Source organism: Rutilus rutilus, assembly GCF_951802725.1.
Source record: "Rutilus rutilus genome assembly, chromosome: 10".
Classification (NCBI taxonomy): Eukaryota; Metazoa; Chordata; class Actinopteri; order Cypriniformes; family Leuciscidae; genus Rutilus; species Rutilus rutilus.
In genome coordinates this window covers 14,780,143-14,801,124 of record NC_140215.1, presented here as the reverse complement: position 1 = coordinate 14,801,124, position 20,982 = coordinate 14,780,143, and the positions used below count along the sequence as shown (strand labels likewise).

The 20,982-nt window shown below is 37.7% G+C and overlaps 1 protein-coding gene across 2 annotated transcripts in view; it reads left to right on the top strand.

Moving 5' to 3' along the window:
- The window catches only part of clybl (citrate lyase beta like), a 73,913-nt gene that overhangs the window by 38,217 nt on the left and 14,714 nt on the right, over window positions 1–20,982 (top strand). For both annotated transcript variants that reach the window (XM_084421732.1, XM_084421733.1), the window contains exon 2: window positions 7,273–7,483. In XM_084421732.1, coding sequence (XP_084277858.1) covers window positions 7,273–7,483 — 211 coding nt within the window. The remainder of the gene's footprint in view (window positions 1–7,272; window positions 7,484–20,982) is intronic.

Genomic DNA, 20,982 nt, shown 5'->3' with positions numbered 1-20,982 from the left:
TATCTCAAAATGTGTTCTTTCTGTATGCATATCAGCATTAATCTTTCAGACTGGGGCTGTGCTTCGGAGCATGCAAATGACCTGGTGCGAAGGGGAGGCGGCCATCGTTTGGAAAGGTTTTATAAAAACATGTCAAACAAATCACTCCCCCTCCCCCCTCCTTGCCGGCTTGTGTTCAGATGCGCTCAGTCTTGGAGGTGACACGATTTAACTGTAAATGAAGCCCTGCCACCCATTAAAATGGACAACGCATGCTGGTTCTGGTAAAATAATCTTTTCTGTTCCAACAAAGTGTCGGGAATAGGGGAAATGTTAGTGGAGGGCATAATAATTGTAGATGGGACTTATTTATTTATGTCCGTAGTCACAAGGACCTTTTTATCAGGATGAGATGAAGGCGATCACCTCTTCAAGTGTCATCCACTTGTTGAATGGGCAAGTTGGTGGGAATAAATGTTTCTCCTGGGGGTTAAAAGCTAATTGTTTTGATGCACAAAGAGGCACTTCAAAAGTCCTGGAAAAGAACAGAGCAGAGCATCAGGAATAGTGATGCTGTGGCAGAGCTCTCACTGTGGGAAAGCATCAGAGATTGAGCTTCACCTTTTAAAGTGCCTAAAGAGACAGGGGTGACTTCCTCCCTCTTATTAGGTCTCTTTCTTCCTGTATATTCCCGTCTTTCCCTAAACAAAACAAGCTCCCTTTTTTTTTTCTTTTTTTTTTTTGCATCGTCTCTTGTCAGATTCTCTGACTTCACTTCTTTGGCTAGACTTTGCTGTCAGTCTGCCGTTGATTCTCTCACTCGTCCTCTTCCCCTCTGGGACACTCTGGCCCCTCGGCCATCCAGCAGTTCCTTGTGGGTTTTTTGTGAAGTGGGGAGAGAAGCACTTCTTGTGTAGATTTTTTGGTTCTTCTGTGTGTCACTTGGCCGTGAGTGCCATTGTCTAAGGCTCCTTTTCTCCAAGCCTCTCTGCCGCAACGAGTTGTGTCTTTCCCTCATGATCAGCACTTTTGTTGCCTTTGTTTCTGGCTGTACCTCAGAAGTCCATCTCCCCTTTTATGTCCCTCCCATTCAAGCCGAAGGGAACAGTTGTGCTCTGTTGTGGAGATGTTCCACTGGATTTTCACCAGTGGGGTTTCCTTTCAAACCCTTCAAAGTGCTACAATGGAGCTCCAAAGGCCTGAATGGCTATTGCCGAGTGCACACTCTTAGTAGGATCCCTTATTTTGTTTTCCCGGAGTCAATAAAAATGCTAAGTTAAAAGCTAACCCCGTTGCCCTCCCCACACCCATCGCTTGCTCCCTCCTTTTGATGGACCCTTCTAAATTATTTCTAAAGAAAAATTAATGGGAACTTTTTCAGTGTCGATCCTGCTGCGGAAGAGAATCGAACGGAGCAGTCAGTTTCTTGCAATGGTGTGGGTTGAAACTTTAGGTTTTATGCCAATTATTATTGCACACATCTGTAGAAGTTCTTTCAGGACTGGGTAACTTTCAACAATTGGTCGCCGTTATTATTTTGCTTAGGTGTGATGAATTGGATATAGACGTTCCTCGTGCTGAAGGCAGGTAGTCATGAGTCTTTGGTCCAAAAAAAAACAAAAAAAACTCTGATGCTTGACAGCTGAGCCGTCTGTAGTCTTTGTGGGAAGAAGAATTAGAGCTTAGAGTTTGCGGTTTGTCAGCCATTGTGTGTGTGCAGCTTTGCGAAAGAGAGAGAGTGAGCAACCCTTTTCCACATGGATTACAGGTAGGCCAGTGCACGTAACTGCTATGACTTCACCCTCATGTGCAGATTAGGGCGTAACATCCACTCTAATGAGGCAGCGGCAAGGGGAACGATGGAGGAGCGGAGAACATGCAACTTCTGGGATACTGTTGCCAGGGTCACCAGCCACCAGCTGATCCTGTTACAAGCGGATCAGATGTGTCTGTCAGCCCAGAGAGGAATGGGAGGGAAGGAGGGAGTTAAGGAGGCAACAGAAAGAAGTTTCACTTACTATCATCAATGCCCCACAGTTAATTTGGCCACATATTTTAGCACTGGCACTTTGTGTCTTTTAACTGGAAAACAACACCGATCCCATGCTGAGAAACAGCTTTTATTGGGATTGTTTTAGCCTGGTGCCAGGAGGAGGCGGGAGGGCAAGACAAGGCCTGGAAACAGAATAAATATTGATGACTCCTTGACCATTTATTTCTCCACCATCTTCCGAAATTTATTTCATGTTTATGCATCAAGACATTGATTTGTTTTTGTTATTTCTTTTTATCCTTCTGTTTCATCCCCCCCCCCCCCCCCCCCCCATTCTTAAATTTAATTTAAAACCCCAAACACTACAGATCCTGGAAATAGTTTGCATATTAAAAAGATGCTGATTATCGCAGAGTAGAAACACAAATCTTTAATTTTGTGCATTTTAGACACAGCTACTGCTGTTGTGGCCAGATGCTGGAAATAATTGTGAAATCTGCATATTGAAAGAGCTGCTGTTAACAGTGCTTATATGAGATGGTGAAGGGGGGTTAAATTGGACAACATATTTATCCATGGTGCCGTGTCCAGGGCTTTTTATGAATACATAAAACGCAGGAGTTCAAAGGCTGAAATGCGTTGCTATACCAGACAGACAAAACAGAGGAGAAAATCTTACAGTGTTGTTTAAAAGGCTATTTTATTTTTGTTGCCACCATTTGATTTCACAGCCACTTTAAAGTGGGGTTTTGAAGAAACTTTTGAAGAAGTTTTGGCCTATTGGTTGTTTTGTCAGTGCTAGTTAAGATAAAATGCTGGTCTTTTTGTTTTATCATAAAATGCTGATGCAAGTTGCATCATAGGACCGGTGTACTTATTTAAAATGTCACCAACATGTTTTTAGCCAGAGCCAACACAGTGGGCGGTTAAACGAGTGCATTCTTAGTTTGTTTGGCTAGCTTACAGTATCATTAGAAGAAATATAATAGCTACTTATGTCGACGTTAAAGTTGTGCAGTAAATCTTCACATCATGTCTCCTGGTAAGTTGGCATTTTGAAAGTGATGGTATACGACCCCATACATTCTCAGACCTCATACTTGGGGTCTAATCTCAAGGTTAGAGGAGGAAAAAGAACATCTGAGATTAAATAAGAACATCTGAAAAAATTGTATGTTTAGACATTTCTTTTTCTGACACAACAGTGCAGTTTGGAAGGACAGTAATTGAGCTACAGCTGAGCAGAATGAATGTCCAACGAAACCACCAGAGGTTTCTGTATTTTCTCTTGGTCCTCTTATATAGGGAAGCCAGACTTACATTTAATGAGGACCAGGCCTGTCTAGAAGCATATAAAAGCAGCAAAGAGCAGAAAACCTCAGAACTCTCACCAGTAAATCCACTAACTGCTAAGCTAACCACCCTGTTATCATAGCCTTTCAAGTCCAGAAAAGTGAGGACTGCAGAAATATTGTCTACATCAGGGATTGCTGAACTTATAAAACATATATCATAGGTTAATGACAGGGTAAAATGCTGGACAGATGTAACAATAAAACGGTCCAGATTGCATATCTCGGAAGCACTGTATGGATATGGTCAGAAAGGCCAGCTCTCTCCAAATGGTTCCAGAGCTGCCGTAGTGCCGTAATAACATTTATTGCTTCTTGTTTTTATTGCCCATGGTCTGTGTTGCTTTTTATGTGAATTATTGTACACTTAATATTGGCCACTTGAGTTACTATTACGTATATTAATTTCAGGGTTTTCTCAGCTAAGCGTGGATCTAAATGAGAAGTGGGCAAATCATGTAATCAAATAAATCACTGGGAGATAAGCTCATTTTCCTGAAGTGAATTTCTTGAATGAATTACTATGCTGGTATAAAAATCTCATTAGTCATTGTTAAACAGGATTCCGGTTGGTTTATAATGTGAGAGTGGTATGCCACAAAGTTTTATGACTTTCATGGCTAAGTAAGCCAACATTGCAAGCTACTGCATAAGCTAATACTAATTACCTTTGCAGTGTTTCAGCATTCATATTGTATAGCATCAATATGGCATATTATAAACCTTGAAAAACATTTGTTACAGATTTTATTTTTTAAAAAGGGACTAGATGAATTTTCTTTGTGTGACATGGTTCTGAGTGTCCGTGTGAATAAAAATCTCATTCAGTAAATGCAGACCTTTTTTTCCCTTTGGTTGGTCTCTGTCAATCAGTTCCTCCACCTGAGAATTAAATTCTCAAGTCAGAATGAATTATAATACTTTGTTCTGAATAAAGAACCCTTAAAATGAAATGGATTTGAAATGTGCTAAGTGGACTTCGAGTCACTGACCTAATTTAAATAAGGTTTTCTGTTTATATTACCCAATTTGTATTAAACTCATTACATTCCATTTTTATCGTAATTATGTATTTGAAGAAATTAAGATGGGAATCGTCTCCAAGACCAAGAACTTAAAATTGTTACTTTGGTCTTAATTTTTGCCACCATGTATATTTTTGAAACACATTACAGAGCAAAAATGCTTCAATAGAAATTAATTCTGTGTATTTATTCAAAACAAAAATCATTAAAATGATAGTTCATCCAAAAATGAAAATTCTTGTCATAATTTACTCAGTCATTCCAAACATGTATGACTTTCTTTATTATGCGAAACCGAACGTTAGGGTGCAAACAAGATTGGATGCCATTTAATTTCATTGTATGGATAAAAAAATACCAAATCCTTTGTGTTTCACAGAAGAAAGTAAGTCATATTTTTTAAGTGAACTATCCCTTTAACGTAGATTTATTTAAAGTGTGTATATACTGTAAGAAGAATGAGAGTGTGAGATACACAATACTCTCTTATTCCGTCATGATCATCCGTGTGTGTATTGTCATGCAACTCGTTTGAAGTCTTTTATTAGAAGTCTGATGATTATGCATGTATTAATATGACTATGACGTGGATGTGTGCGTGTGTACAGCACACAAACACAGCCAGCATCGTCTCCTGCTGCTCACACATCATCACGCTCTCTCGCGTGAGAGGCCAGCCACTTGGCTTTCAAAACGCCACCCTCGGAGAACACCAAAAAACCTTTCCTGAATTTACCGACTTGTCTTTCCCTCCTCTATCTCCTTCAAACATAAAAGAGAGAGTAACAACTAAACAAAGCAAACTCCTCTCTTTCCCCCGTGGCAGCTAGGTTGCAGCAAAGTGAAACCCCTACTGTGTTTAAAAAGGCATAGAGGGAGAGTAGCACTGAATGGCGTTTCTCTATTAGACCTCTTGTACCTCCGTCAAGCGATCTGCTCTCGCTCTCTCTCTCTCTCTCTGATAAAGATCCATCAAGGATACCCCTCTCTTCCCCCATGGAGCTTTTTTAATGTTTTTTTCTGCACCTTTATGAAATCTATTCTTTAATTACGAGTGCCATCATTTTGTAAACCTCCTACTTACAAGATAATTTATTTCTTTTTCAAGTGCCCACTTAAAATGTCTTTTTAACATTTTCACCCTGCAGCAGTATGCATTGAATGTAGAAGATTTAATTTGGATCCTCCCTCCCCCTTTTGCTCTACCCATTTCTTCGCCAACCCCCTACACACGTACATGCATAATGCCCTCTACCACCTCTGCGATTGTTTCATCCAATTTCTCTGTTTGTATTCTTTATTGCCAATCTGGGCACTGTAAGGTTTGGGGGTCTTGAGTAATAGTAAATTCCTCCCCTCTCTCTCCGTCTGCATTGAGAGTGGTTTTGCATATCTCCTCCTTCTCCTTCCCCTTGTTGAGGTACTGCCACTGACCAAATCCGAACACTATAGAGTTGAGAATCCCTACCGAGACTCTGTGTACTTAGGCCTGCAAAGTGCTTGCAGCCATAACTACCTGAATTGCTTTTAATTGCCTAGCATAGCTGCATCATCTCAGTCGAGAATATGCTTGCTTGGTTCTTGAGGGCAATTGTAAGCGTGAAGGATTGGATTAAGTGGCTATTGAAGTGACTTTAGCTTCTTTTGACAACAAAGACCAAAAAAGAATACTTCACCCCTTCACTCCCCCTTTAAAGCACTTTGCTACCCCCTTCTTTTTGTCAAGGCGGAAAGGAATACAGTCAACTAATACGATCCCTTCATTTGCAATCGCAAGGAACCGCCAGGCGAAGACTGTTCCCGGCTGTAATTAGTTGTATGTGATACCAATTATTTGGCGCATTTATTAACGCTAATTGTTTGAACACCCTGACATACCGAAAAAACAATTAAAACGTGTCTGAGGCATAACAGTGGTTATTAGTGTGTGATAAAATGTGATAGGAGGAAATTAAGCCATAAACGCACACCTCTATTAGCCCTGGTGCAGGGAAATCTGCATCTGACAGCTTTAAGAAGTAATTTACCAGACAGATTTAGGGTCTTGTCTCAACTTTCTTGTGTTAGGGTATGTAATCTCTCCCAAGTCTCTTTCACATCACACTGACTTGGCTCTAAATAGATTTATTCAGCTGTGCTTGCTAAGCCATTGTGAATTAGCATTAGAGAAGGAGCGTTTGCTCTGATGTTGTCGGAAATAACGGCCTCAGGTCAGCAGTGCTTATCCATTAGAGGACTGAAAGGAAAACAAACCTTGTTTCTTCAGTTTGTAAAGATTTGGGAGGGAAATTGAAGTTCAGGCTAAGTACTTGAGATTAGCCAGAGGTTTGTTTCATAGGTGCAGGCATAAAGAGAGATCAGCAAACAAATGGAAGGCTACAACAGATCTCTAAAATATAACACTTTACACAAGTCATAGTATTTTCATCTAGCTTAAAAACACGTTCTCAGAAATGTCATTCAATGTAACATCAAGTAAAAAGGAATAACCTATTTCTCTTTCAACTTACATGCAGCTCAAAATGTTTTTTATATATATATTTATTTTTAATTAAATATATTAAGGTAGAGGTTGAGCCACAGGACTCTGAGGTGATGGACAGTTATTAGATATTAAGCAGTCAAGTTATAAGAATAAAATATTATACCAAACTGCTAAAGGTTTTCTTTTCAAGAATTTCAGTCTTTAAATTATACTTTTAATCAGGACAGTTATATCCGTATTTCCTTATTTTATGCCCCCACCCCCCAAAAATTAAAAACATGAAATTAAAAACATGCTCATCATCATAGACCAGGTGTATTTAAGTCATTGTATGTATGAATTGCATTTTAATGTAAATTAATAGATGAGACAGAAAATGAGTGCCATGTCATTGACCCGTACTGAAATATCCATTATAAAATGCTTGTGTTTTCTCAGGGGGATAAGTCGTCTACTTTTGTCTGCGGTCCCCTGGTGTCAGTCTGGCCTGCGTTCCCACCACACTCCTGGCACCTCTCTGAGGTACATACCACGCCGCGCCGTGCTGTACGTTCCCGGCAACGACGAGAGAAAACTGCAGAAACTGACTTCACTGGATGTGGACTGCGCTGTTCTCGACTGTGAAGATGGAGTCGCCCTTAACAAGAAGGTACCTACCACCCTAACCTCTCATTCTTCGTCCAGCACCTGACTCTGTAGGACATAATCACAAAATCCTCATCATTTAAAGCTCTCTTTTAGCCAGGTGCTGATCCTTAATCACTCCAAAGAAAGCTACCTAAGCGCAATGCTTAAAACAAGCACATTTCCGTCCCATTATGTGCCAATAAAGGCAAAAATGCCCCCCTATCACATTCACTTGAAACAAGGTGCCCACTTCACACTGAGCAAACAGCAGGACTTCAGCAGATGCTGCAGGTTAAAAGCATTCTCGACCCGCCCACACAGCCAGCCAATTGGCCCTGTTTACCTCTCCATGAAATCGTGATTGGAGCAGGAGCTAAAAGGAGAACCGGTGGAAAAGAGTCGGCTAACAAAGGTTTTTAAGTCATGTTAATAAAGATGATTGATATGGCCAGAGGCTATTCCTGCTTGAGTGGGAAAAAGTTTGACAGACAGCCTAAACGGTGACCCCTAAAAAAAAGGTGATGGATCCCAATGTTTTCCAACACCCACTAATTTCTTTTATCACAGCCAAGTGGGGGAAACATTTTTAAGAAAGAATCCACTAAAGCTAGACAAATAACACTAGCTTAATACTTTCAAGACTATTGTGTTGTTTCAGAGCCTTAGTTTCAACCTGATACATCTTTGATGGCCTTTAAGTGTCAAAAACGTACTTTGTTAACATGTAAGACCTTAGCATATTGACAATGTTAACGTTGTTTTAGAATGACTAGTATAAAAAGATAAGATTGCTTAGACAAAATTCAGCTCTTCTGTGGGGTTCTGCCCAGATAAGATTATTTTGTGGTGGAATATTAATGCTAGGTGATCTGAGAGGGAAGAAAATGGCATTAGAGAAGGGTCTCGGGTCCCCTCTCGGAGCCAAGCGGGTTTCTTTTTGCTAGCTCATGTTCCTGTCAGGGCTGATAGAATTAACGCTCTCTGTAGTCTCCCAGATAAAAATGCTAATAACTCACTCTGGAAAATAACAATGTACTTCGGGACGAGACTGAAAAATAATCCCATTGCTTCTCTGCTTTTTGATGGTATAAATCTGTCAAGGCTACAAGCACTTACAATCCTTCGTACAAGACGCAGTCAATTTTAAAGACCATATGTTAGCTTTAAAGAGCTTGGCGTGGAACTGGGAAAGCTGTGATCCATTATTTATTTGCTAGCGCACAACTGCGTAATGTAAAAATGAGTTATTAACTCAATAATAAAACACACTTCGCTCCTCTGCACCCGCTCTTTCACTTCCCACACTCTCAGCTGTTTCCCTTATCCTGGCAATTGAAAATCCATGGGGGTTTGTGTATACCTATAGATGGATGTTTTATTTTCCATGCCACTAAACGACACTCCTCCCGCAGCTCAGTTACTCTTGTATAAGCCAGTGCGGATTGCGGAAAAGGTACGAGTCACACACATGCACGTGCAGTGCTCAAACACACTCAGATTGTGTCATTATTCAAAAATGTTCAGTTTTGTATAGCTGAGGATTGATAGCATCTTTGCTGTAAAATTCTAAATGTTAAATATTTGGGACTTTTGTTACATTTTATTGAAGAGAGGGTTGAAAATAATGGGTAGAGTGATGGAAAAACGTCAGATTGAAAGTCTTGTTATACGGGATAAGCAACAAAAAATAAAATAAAAAATTGGACCACATTGACTGTTAAAAAAAACACACTGAGAAATCCTTCAAAATATTTTCTGTAAACTTTAGATGAAAGAGTACAAGTATAGAAGAAAATACAGGTTTGGAATGATGAGAAGTTGAGTAAATGATTGCATCTTTTTTTATTTTTGCTTAAACTGTCCCTTTAAGTGTTGGAAGAATTGTTTATTCTGATTATTTTTAAGTACAAGCTTCATAGTCCATACCTAAATTAACAAATTATTTAATGAATAATACACATGCTCTGTTCCAAAACCAACATAAAATAGGTTTTCATTCTACACTAAACGTACCCAAAATTTGTGTGTTTTATGTATTTTATGCTTTTTAGAATATTGTGCTGTTAGCTTAGCAACATGCTAACTGAAATCCGTTGTCATTTGAGTCTTCCATGCAGAGCACTTGCGTGCCAAAAAGTTGCTGCCTATGTAGAGCATTCTAAACTAGTCCCTCATGAGGTTCCCTAGTAGGCCGCAAGGCCGCTCACTAGATTTTGGAACATTTAGGAATCATTTAGTCCTTCATCATATTTTTGTTGCTGTCATTTTACAAATACACTGTTGAGCTGTAGTAGAATCACAGTAGATGAGGATGATTTCCCAGGCTGAAAGTGCCAGGAAATATTTGTTTGTTTGTTGATGATTTGATTTTGTCTGTGTGCCAAAAGCATTACCACCCCACCCCATCTTTGGGTATTTTCCTAACAATAAAGTATATGAAAGTATATGAGTGGTTTAAAAAAATACATGCTATTACATTTTTTACATTGTATGAAATCCATGATGACTTAATGCAAACGTGTTTGTAGTACATCAACCAATAATACAATTGTCATTAGAAATATTATTATTAAAATATTATAGAACTCAAATGACTGGCAATTTTTCTGCAGTACATTTGATTTATTAGCCAGTTAAAAAGCAAGAAATAAGATGAAATATTTTATTCTATTCAGAATTTTTTTTATTACACATGACATTTCTGTCCCCCCTCACTTCTAAAATGATGGCTGCACACTAGCATACAGTTAGTATGTAAATATATCTCTCCTTACTGATTAGGAGGGGTAGGAAGTTGTCCTTTTCTCCCCCCGGCAGGGGCTGAAGGCTACACCTGTCTTTTGTCGCTCCGGGGGCGAGTTTGTTTATTTGTGTGTTTTGTGGCAGAGATGCCCTATAGACAGCCGCTCAGTTTGGGGCATTCCACTCAACGGCTCCTTTTCCCCCCTCTCCTTCCCTGCCCGCCTCCCCTTTCTCTCCGCGGCAGCTTCGCTCCGCACTGCCCCCCTCCCAGCTCCAATCCCTGGAAGTTTGGAACTAATGAACTGACTGCTGAGCTGCCGCCACGGAGCTTGGTCCCAAACTATACTGTACTTCACACTCGATTTATTCTCCAGATGGCAAGACTACGCAGCCCTGCCGGGAGGGGCCACCTCTTCCACTGAAGTGTGAAAGTGGACGGATGTTGTTTTCGGATCCTCTGTGATCAGCTCCGAGCTCCCTCAAACCACCCGGCACCGTATGTAGAGAATAAATCCCCCTGCTTACGGGCACACTCGAGCTGTGATGGCTGTCTGTGTGTGTGTGTGTGTGTGTGTGTGTCTGTCCTTGTTGCTTTTCTGAGGTTGTGCAGTGTCACTGGCATCGACCCTTGTATTATCTGATGCACTCACCTGTGGGTGGAGACGGCTGATGCTTGGAATCATGACACTTATCCCTGCTCTTTTTCTTTTTTTCCTTTCTGTCACTTCTCTACACTCTTTCTTTAGTCAGCAGAGCAAGTGCGAAACATCTTGCTAGGCAACAGGTTTGCTGGTTCGGCTCAGTCTGATGGAGATGTGTTTGCTTATTTTCTGTTTTGATTTTGATGTTTTGATGTTCTGAAAATTCAGATCAGTGTTGGGAGAAGCTGTTATAAATAATAAGCAGCTTGGTTTCAGATATTTAAATGATTGTCAAGCTACTTTTGAAAAATAGCCAGCCATAATTAGCTGCTACCAAAAAGTAACTTGCCAATCTGAAGCTATTTGATGGAGTAATACAATTTTAAAATAACATTTTAAATGTATAACCAATTCTGTTTTTACAATTTAATTTGAGTAGGATGTCTTTGACTCAAAAATAAATAACATGCCATTCAAACAAAGGTTTGGGGTCTGTGTAATATACTACATTTATATATATATATATATATATATATATATATACAGTACCAGTCAAAAGTTTGGAAACATTACTATTTTTAATGTTTTTGAAAGAAGTCTCTTATGCTCATCAAGCCTGCAGTTAAAAAACAAACAAAAAAACAGTAATATTATGAAATATTATTACAATTTAAAATAATGGTTCTCTTTTTTAATATACTTTAAAATGTAATTTATTTTTGTGATGCAAAGCTGAATTTTCATCAGCAAGTACTCCAGTCTTTGGTGTCTTATGATCCTTCAGAAATCATTCTAATATGCTGATTTATGATCAATGTTGGAAACAGTTGTGCTGCTTAATATTTTTTTTATAACCTGAGATACTTTTTTCAGGATTATTTGATGAATAAAAAGTTAAAAAGAACTGTATTTATTTAGAATAGAAATCTTTTGTAACAATATACACTACCGTTCAAAAGTTTGGGAACAATAACTATTTTCTTTTTTAAAAGAAATTAGTACTTTAATTCAACAAGGATGCGTTAAATTGATAAAAGGTGATGGTAACGATTAATATTGTTAGAAATGTTTTTATTTTGAATAAATGCTGTTTTTATGAATAAATGCTGTTAACGTTTTACTCATCAATGAATCCTGAAAAAAGTATTCCAAAAAAAATATATTAAACAGCACAACTGTTTCCATCATTGATAATAACTGAGTATCAAATCATTAGAATGATTTCTGAAGGATCATAAGACACCAAAGACTGGAGTACTTGCTGATGAAAATTCAGCTTTGCATCACAAAAATAAAGTACATTTTAAAATATATTAAAAAAGAGAACCATTATTTTAAATTGTAATAATATTTCATAATATTACTGTTTTTTTTTTGTTTGTTTTTTTTAACTGCAGGCTTGATGAGCATAAGAGACTTCTTTCAAAAACATTAAAAATAGTAATGTTTCCAAACTTTTGACTGGTACTGTATATATATATATAGAGAGAGAGAGAGAGAGAGAGATACTTTTTATTCAACACTTTTTGATCAAAAGTGACAGTAAAGGCATTTTTTATGTTCAAAACCCTGAACAAAAAGTATCACTAGCTGGGTTTCCATCCAAACTAGTTACTATATACTATACATACTATATATTGTTTACCAATACCACCGTTATCCGTGTCAAATAACACCTAATTCATTGGGTGATAAAAACAGTGTGATGGAAACATAGCTAATGTTTCCTCCAAAAATATTAAGCAACAGCTATTTTCAATGTTAATAATAAGATTTTTTTTTTTCTTAAGGCAGTAAATATCCATATTAGAATGATTCCTGGATCACAGGAATAAATTACATTTTGAAATATATTAAAACAGAAACCAATGATTTTAAATTGTAATAATATATCACAATATTACTATTTCTACTGTATTTTTGTTCAAATAAATTCAGCATTGGTGAGCGGAAGAGACTTAAAAAAAATAAAATACCGACCCCAAACCGAAAGTCAAGAACAAAAAGAACGCAAAGTTGCATGTCTGTGATACTAAGAGCTCAAATGTTTTTGACTGTGTCACAGCAGACTGTACTGTGTCTGTTTATGTTGTGGTGTCTTTTCTTTGTCAACCCTGGTGGTGGCAGTAGATGAAATGATTTGGTGAAAAGAAATGGCTTATATTTTTAACATGCTATCTGTAGTTAATATGTCAGCTATGACTAAAATGTTTTGCAGTGTAGCTCCATAGCAATAGCGCCCTTTGTGAGAACGTTTCTGTTATCTTTTGCACTCGTATACATTCACAAGTACAGTATGCATCTTCTATTTGTCAGGCTCAATAATACACTATTGTAGTCTTGGATTTCAGTTTGAGCTTATTTGAAAGTGTAATACTTTGGCTTCATGTCAACATTTCCAATTTACCATAATCTATGCAACCAACTGTTATTTGATATAGAAGCTTAAAATGCAATGCTGGTATTTTGAAGTCGTCTCAGATTTCTTCTGCCACACTCTCTGTGAGTCAGTTCAAAGAGGGGGTGCCACAATGCTTTGCAATAGTGTAGTGATGTGTAGATTTAGTGAGTGTTAGTGAAGTCCACATTTCTTAAATAATTAGATTTAGCCCTCTTCATTTGAGCTGGGAGGTTGTTGTAGAAAGCTGTCCTAGTGCTTATTGGTGGTCTGAGTAGGAAACAAAGACTGTGTCTTAAAGAGAGAGTAAAATGATGTAATTTACTTTTTCTCATGTCGTACCAAACCTGTAACTTTATTTCATTTAGCACAAAAGGAGACGTTTAGCAAAATGTTCACGCTGCTTTTTCCATACAGTGAAAGTAAATGGCGACCGGGGCCTGCCAAGCTAAAAAAATTACAAAAAGCACCATAAAAGGAATACACACAACATGTGTGAGGAAAAGACAGAAACGTAATTAATCAGTGTCATCAACTCTCTACAAATGAATATATGCATATTAAATGTGCACATATGAGATTTGAAAGCCAGAGAAATATTTTGAACAAATTACGACACAAATATTTGTTTGTTATGATGCTCTTTTTTTTCATTTCAGCTCAGCAGGTCCAGTCACATGTACTTCTATTGTATGAAAAAGAGTAGCTTGTACATTCAGCTAAACTTCTCTTTTTGTGTTCCATAGAGGAAAGAACATCATGCAGGTTTGGAGTGATATGAGGGTCAGTAAATTATTACAGAATGCAAATTTTTGGATGAACCATTCCTTTAAGAAGAGAGGGTTCTCATCAAAGGGTGCAGCCGAGGAACACAGGGCATTCTGCTGCCAAGAGAAACAAACAGCGATCTGAGGCGTTTATCCAGAAAATGGATCCCCAGCATTAGTGAACTCTGATAGCCTGTGTGCTGCCAGAAACTGCCTGCCAGTCAACCGTGTGTGTGTGTGTGTGCGTGTGTCATACCTTCGTCACAGGAGTTATGAGCACTGTGTAGTCATACTAGGCTAAAGTTTATTGAGGGGTCAGTGAAGTAGGGTGGTCCCGATTGTTTGGAACTGAATGAGAGAGATGATGATTGAGGAAGAGATTGAAAGATTTCTTCCAACATCACGGTACTGACATCATTTTGCTTTTTTATGTAAATTCAATATTATGACACGATAGATTGGTCATCTGTAGCATGTTTTTATAAGATTTGGTGTGTGAAATCTGAGGTCTAGTAGAGCCTGTTTTTTTTTCTAGCTTACTTTAAGGAGGTCATTTACCAAACAGAACTTGAATTTTCCCATCATTTGCTCACTCTCGTGTTGTTTTAAACTTCTGTTTGACTAACTTTGTTCTGTGGAACTGAAAAGGAATTTTTTTTTTTTTTTTTTTTTTATTCAAGCTGTGTTTATGCATACAATGAAAATAGACATTGACCAAGGGCATTCGAACTCCAAAAAAGTAAAATAGGCACCATAAAAATATTACACAAACCATACCCTAGATTAGTGTGAGGAACAGACCATAATTTAAGATAACCGAACCAATGCAGTTTGATGTCATTGCCATATCTTGAGATGCCATAAATGTATATGAATAAGCGCAAATGAGAAATGAGAGCTATGGAGGGTAAACTATTTTATTTCATGTTCATGATGTGTCAAGACAAATGATACGCATCTGTTTGCTGAATCCTGTGAAAGCCATAATATCATATGAAGATCTGTCCTCACTGTCACCAGGGAAAAGAAAATGCTGCCAAACATAGCTGCTGCATTATAAGCAACCAGATACGTATATGCTATGCCTGATGCGTGTAACTGAGATAGATCATAAGATGTGTGTGGAGTGTTTTCTGTGTGTTAGTGATATCTACTTGATCTGGTTCTCTGTCACCCAGTATGATGAATGCTTATGAGAGGTGTTTAAGACCGGTTGATGTGTAATGGCCTTATTTACGATGATTGGATAAATGTGCTCTTATTAGAATAACAACACATGATTAGAGATTAGCTCCATGAGGAATTTGTTTCAACAACATTACGAATGAAAAAGACTGTCAACTTGATTTATCTACAGTCTTTTACAATTTTAAAGTCTTTTATCTAGCATGTTATCTAATACATATTAACCCATTTTTTTATGTTCATGCCAAATCTGCATATTCATTTTATAATTTATTATTAGGGGCCAAACAGCAAAGATGCGAAGGCACCTATTGTATATGTTCTTCACCTCCTCCTCCTCCTCCTCCTCCACTACTACTACTACTACTACTACTACCGCTGTTGAAGTCTATGGCAGCCCATAGAAATGTTTGTGGGAAAATTATTATATTTGGCACACAGATGAAGTACAGTCTGAACATCAACCAGAGCAATTTTGTCTCTAATTCAATTCCTCTTGCTCCACCAACTGTCCAAAGTTGCACTTACGTTTATGCTAATAACTTTTGAACTGTAAGGGCTATAAACAATGATGGCATAAAGTTATTCAAAGCTTTTTGATGAACCGAACAGTTCTCTAATAAAGCACAAACAAATTCGACAATGATCGCATTAAAATGGATGTGAGTTTATATCTCCACAATTCTTTAGCATATTGAGAACAATCTTGGTATATGTCATCACAAGCATGACCTGAGGCTACTTGCAGCGTTTCTGCACAGCGCCACTTACTGGTCAGGAGATGTAGCCTATAACATTTTATATATGAATATTTTTTTCTCCAATGGCTAGTTTATATTTTATAACTTTGCTAATAACTCTTTTGATTCAGTGCAGCATATCGAGTCAAATGATTCCCAAGTTTCCCATGTCGGCCATTTTGAATTTTGTCGTAAAATGCTGTATTTATGAATGCATTAACGAATCATTACAAAAATGTATTTGAAAACCTATTTTTTTCGAACTCCTAGACCGTTGGTCCAATTTTCGGCAATCGGCTCAGATCATCTTCAGTCTATTCCTGTCAAAAATGTATTAAAAGGCATGATGCCAAGCTGATTCTGAGGCTGTAACTCTGCAACGCTTTGGCATATTGACACCAATCTTTTAAAAAAGTCTTTAATTACTCATTGTTGCAGTTGCTCTGAAGCTCCCAGCCATGCTTGCATTACTTATCGTGCCTTTTTTGTGCTTTGCTTTTTCATTGCTGCTTGCAGCTATATTTATTATTATTAATTATTATCGTAATTATTATTTTTGTTTCTTGACAAAATGTGACTTGATCACACTCTCGTGGTTTGTGTCGGATCAGTGCTATATTGTATAAACAACTGATAAACGTCAAAATGTTCCAGCTTTTTAAGCATGATTTAGCAAGATAATCGCATTGCATAATTCACTAGACTTTCACATCGCTCTACTTTGAAGGACTTTTACTCTGATTTGTTGTGTCCTATAGCATATTGTTGTTAGTATTAGTATTATTATTATTATTATTTTATTATTATTATTTAAGTTCTCCTTTGCTTTACATGGCACACTTGACACCGAAAGGTGACTTTGTTATAAAGCTCTGGCAGGCAGCAGGTGTGAACTACTCTAATGGCTAGAAAATTGAAAGTCAGTTACTGCCAACGCTCCATGTGCCCCGGGTAGGCTACTCCATGTAATGCCACTTTTTAAAAATACGACCTTTGCTTTTATAAGTGTCTAGCAAATAATCAGCCTTACAGCAAGAAGAAACTGGGTAAGAAACACCTTTGTGTCTGCAATATAAAGAGCATGGCCAGGTAGAGATGGGTTAGTGTAATAAAAAAATCCAGATTATACATTTTCTATGAAAAGGTAAAATTTAGTTTTATTCTGTTATAAGAAATGTACTTTTTTAAATTAAAATAAATAAAATCATTCCAATTTCTTACTTTGTACATTAAATTGTAGTGTTGTATATTATATAATAGTAGTGTATATATATATATATATATATATATATATATATATATATAATATATATATATATATATATATATATATATATATTGTTGTTGTTGTCATTATTTTATCAATTTAATAAATGTAATTTATTTAATGTATATTCCTTTAATCTATTTTTAAATGATATGCAAAACTTTGGTAACAGGGTTGTGAAAATATAAGGGTTGTGACAAAAAGAAACAAATTTGTGTAACGTGTCTACATGACTACTTTTATGATTGCAACACAACTAGAAAAAAGTCCAATCATAATCAGCTTTGAAAAGTTACAGAGATCTTTACTTTGCAATTCTGTATGGTGTTTTCTGTTTGAATAGTATTAGATAATTCTCTCAGAGTTGCTACCTATAAAACTTTGATGCAGTAAAAATCCCTGAGAAAAACTGAGCTCTGTCATTTCCCCAGAGACACAAATATCTTCTGTTCCCACTCTCATCACTAGCTTAGATGTTTTTCCTTCAGCACTTCAAAAGCAGAAGAAATTCTCACATGCATCCTGCATCACAGGGCTACACTGTTAGCACATTAAGCATTATTTGTTTAGGTTGAAGTTTTTACTGGCACAGCTATCAAATGTGTAGATTGTGTTGCTTAAAATCAGATTATGATGACAGACATTTCAAGTACTTCTAGAACAGAAGTAAATAGAGGCCATGAACAGTAAGCCTCCAGTTAACTGTGAACGGCAGATGTTGAAAGTCCCATCTGAACGCTTCAATCCAGCAACCTCTCTATCATCTTAATGCTGGGAGTCCAGTGCAGCCCAGCGTATCACAAAACGCTGAGTTTTAAAGAAAAGTGCACATATTGTCCCTCTCTCATTATCAAATTACAGCCCTCTGTTTTGATTGGCAGAACCAGTCAGTAAAATGTGAGCTGCCTGAGCAGTGCTCTGAAGTAGTAACAGATCATTCTTCAGCCTCACAGTGTGAAGAGAAGTGGCGGTTTTCGAGAGGCTGAGAGAATCTAGCAGCGAGCCTAGAGGGACAGGCTTCCCTCTCATGCGTAACCGGACAAATGCGGAATCAGATGCTGGATCTGTTAGTCATTCATCTGGAATAGAGCTCCAGATGCCCGGTGCGTCACCTGTCAGACACTGTCCGTGAGACATTGTTTGCTTAGATTACACATGGTTTTTGAAATCGTAAGTGTCATGGTTGGTTGGAAGAAGCTGGGATGAAAAAATAATAGAGTGAGAAACATTAAATGGAAATATATCTAATTGAGTTGCTTCTTGTCCCTCCCTCTCACATTTCTTGCTCTCATTTCTAATAATGCAAATCTATACAAAATCATTATACATTTCAAATGTCATACAAACCACACGTTTTTCCTGCGCTTTGATTAGACACTGAATAATCCAAACGCAGATCCATTTCTTGACATATCTCACAGTTGGAGTCCGAATTCTCTACAAATGTAAAAGATCGGCCTTTTTTTTAAAATGAGAAGTCAGCGTCTACCAACTTTAAAGTCTGTCCTTTGTTTTGAGTGTTTTGTGGACGTGCTGTCATGATACTGTGTTGAGCTTTAATGATGGGCTTGATGGAAGGAATCAAAGATCCCTCAAACCTGCGATTCTCCTGGTCACTCTGTGGGATGCTGTGTGATTGGGGAAGTGTCTTTTGAAGCAACTAGTTGGACGGGCTTCCATTTAATGTAAAACATTTCAGCTTTCAAAGTACTTTTATTCCGGCTCGGAATGGCTGGGTCCCCTCAGGAGCCCGAGATCTTCTCGAGAATGTTCTTTCTGTCAATTTACTGTGAGGGGAGATGAAATAGCGAGCCCTTCCTACTGATAGAAATTCAAATGTTTTTCTGTCGGGAATATCAGTTCAAAGCGAAATGTGGTGATAAAAAGCAGAGAATCGTGTGGCATGAAGGTTTGATATAGCATTACACAATTCAGTGGTTATTTCAGTCTGATTGGTCCATTTCTAGCTACTCTCATATCTTTTGACTTGATATAGGTGCTTTTTGATGTTGATTTGTTACTCAAAGCCTCATGTTTTTGTTCAAGAGTGAATGTGATACCAGACATACAAAGAACAGTGGTTCGGCAGTGTCAAAGACACTGGATCAGTCTTGGATTATACTGGAGGACTCAAACTGGATCCACCATGGAACAGCTTTACGAATGCTGAGTTATGGCTTCATAAATCCGTCGGCCCTCCTAATATTACCACTGTGATCTTCAAATATATTATAGGCTATAAGCATACATACAGTATGACTTCCTATTGAGAATCTTTTGTGTTCATTTTGCAGTTCAACAACTCTCAACATAAACTGTAAGTTGAGGACCACAATGTTAGTTTAGACATGCGAGTGTCTAGACTGTGTTTTGGTTTTAATCTGTTTTGCTAGTATATCTGCAATGCTTCACATGTCATATAGAAGACTTCACAGCTTGTATACACATTTTTTCTAATAAAAATGGTTGACAGCATTGTTATTTTAGATCTAGTTTAAGGGAGTCTGAATCCAGACCGGTTGTGATTACCAGTTCAAAAGGCTGAGTTTTACGGTCATGCAGGCTCATCTAAAAAGGGGGTTACAGATCTAGACTAGAGATTGGTTATCTTTGCCCTTTTTTATAACCAATATGTATAATGGTTATTTTTGTTTAAGTGTCTTGTAACTGATATGCCGAACCAAATGTTTGTTATTTTTCTTTGTGTGTTTTTTTGACACCATAACACCTGGATGATTATTAGACTAAAACATTAAAAAACCATACATACCTTGTAAGATTAATTCATTTTATTATTATTTATTTAAATAATAATAATAACTGTTATTGTTGTTGTTATTATTTAATTATAATACTAATATTTATTTAATTAATTCCTTTTTATGAATTATCTCTAATCTTGATGTAAATGCCATGTATTTGGCCGTTATGGTCTAGGCTAAAGTTCAACAGTTTTTGGGTAGAGGTGACCCTAGTTGTGTGGATGGTGTGAGGATGACCTAGCCTAAGGAGTTTCTTATTCAAGTTAAATGAACCCCTGAGCTAACCCCCCTCCCCTCTTTCTCTTGACGTTTCTCATCCCTCCTCTGATCTAACCTGACAACTCCTGAGCTACTGTTTCCTCCTCCTGTTTAACTGAGACCACATTTCCCTTTGGACGGAGTGCTGTTTTCCGACCAATGGAAACTTCATCTTTTTGGACCTTTCCCTCCCACCTACATTCAGTCTCTTGAGCTGCATCTGGTTTGAATCTCCTGGCGTGTGCTGCTGTGTCACAGTTAGGCCCTGGAACTTGGCTTTAACTTTGTTTCTTCCTCCCTCCACTTCCATTGGTCATGTGTCTGTGGTGTTTGTGTGTGCAGGGCTTTTCATTTTATGGCCTTTGGTGGATCAGCTGTAGTGAGGTTGATCCCTCTCACTAGATCTTTTTCCGCACTGTAATCCCAGGCGCCAACCGCCACTTCCCTGTAAATTCACATAACATCCGCTCGTCCAAACTGATGCATCTTTATCTTTTTAAAAGTGCTCCAATGGCCATTTTTATTGCTTGTAGCTTTTCATACGTGACATATTTCCTCCCGTTTATCAGGTAAACACAAATCATAGTCATCCAGTAGCACAAAAGCAAACAATAAACCTGCCTAACCTATTTTCAATCATTTTTTTGCAGGTTTGATGCCCACAAGCCTGTGTTCTTTGTCAAATAGAGAGTCTGAATTGGGTAACATAACCATTCAGTGTTTATTTGCAATCATATTGTGTGTTTATTACATCACTGAAT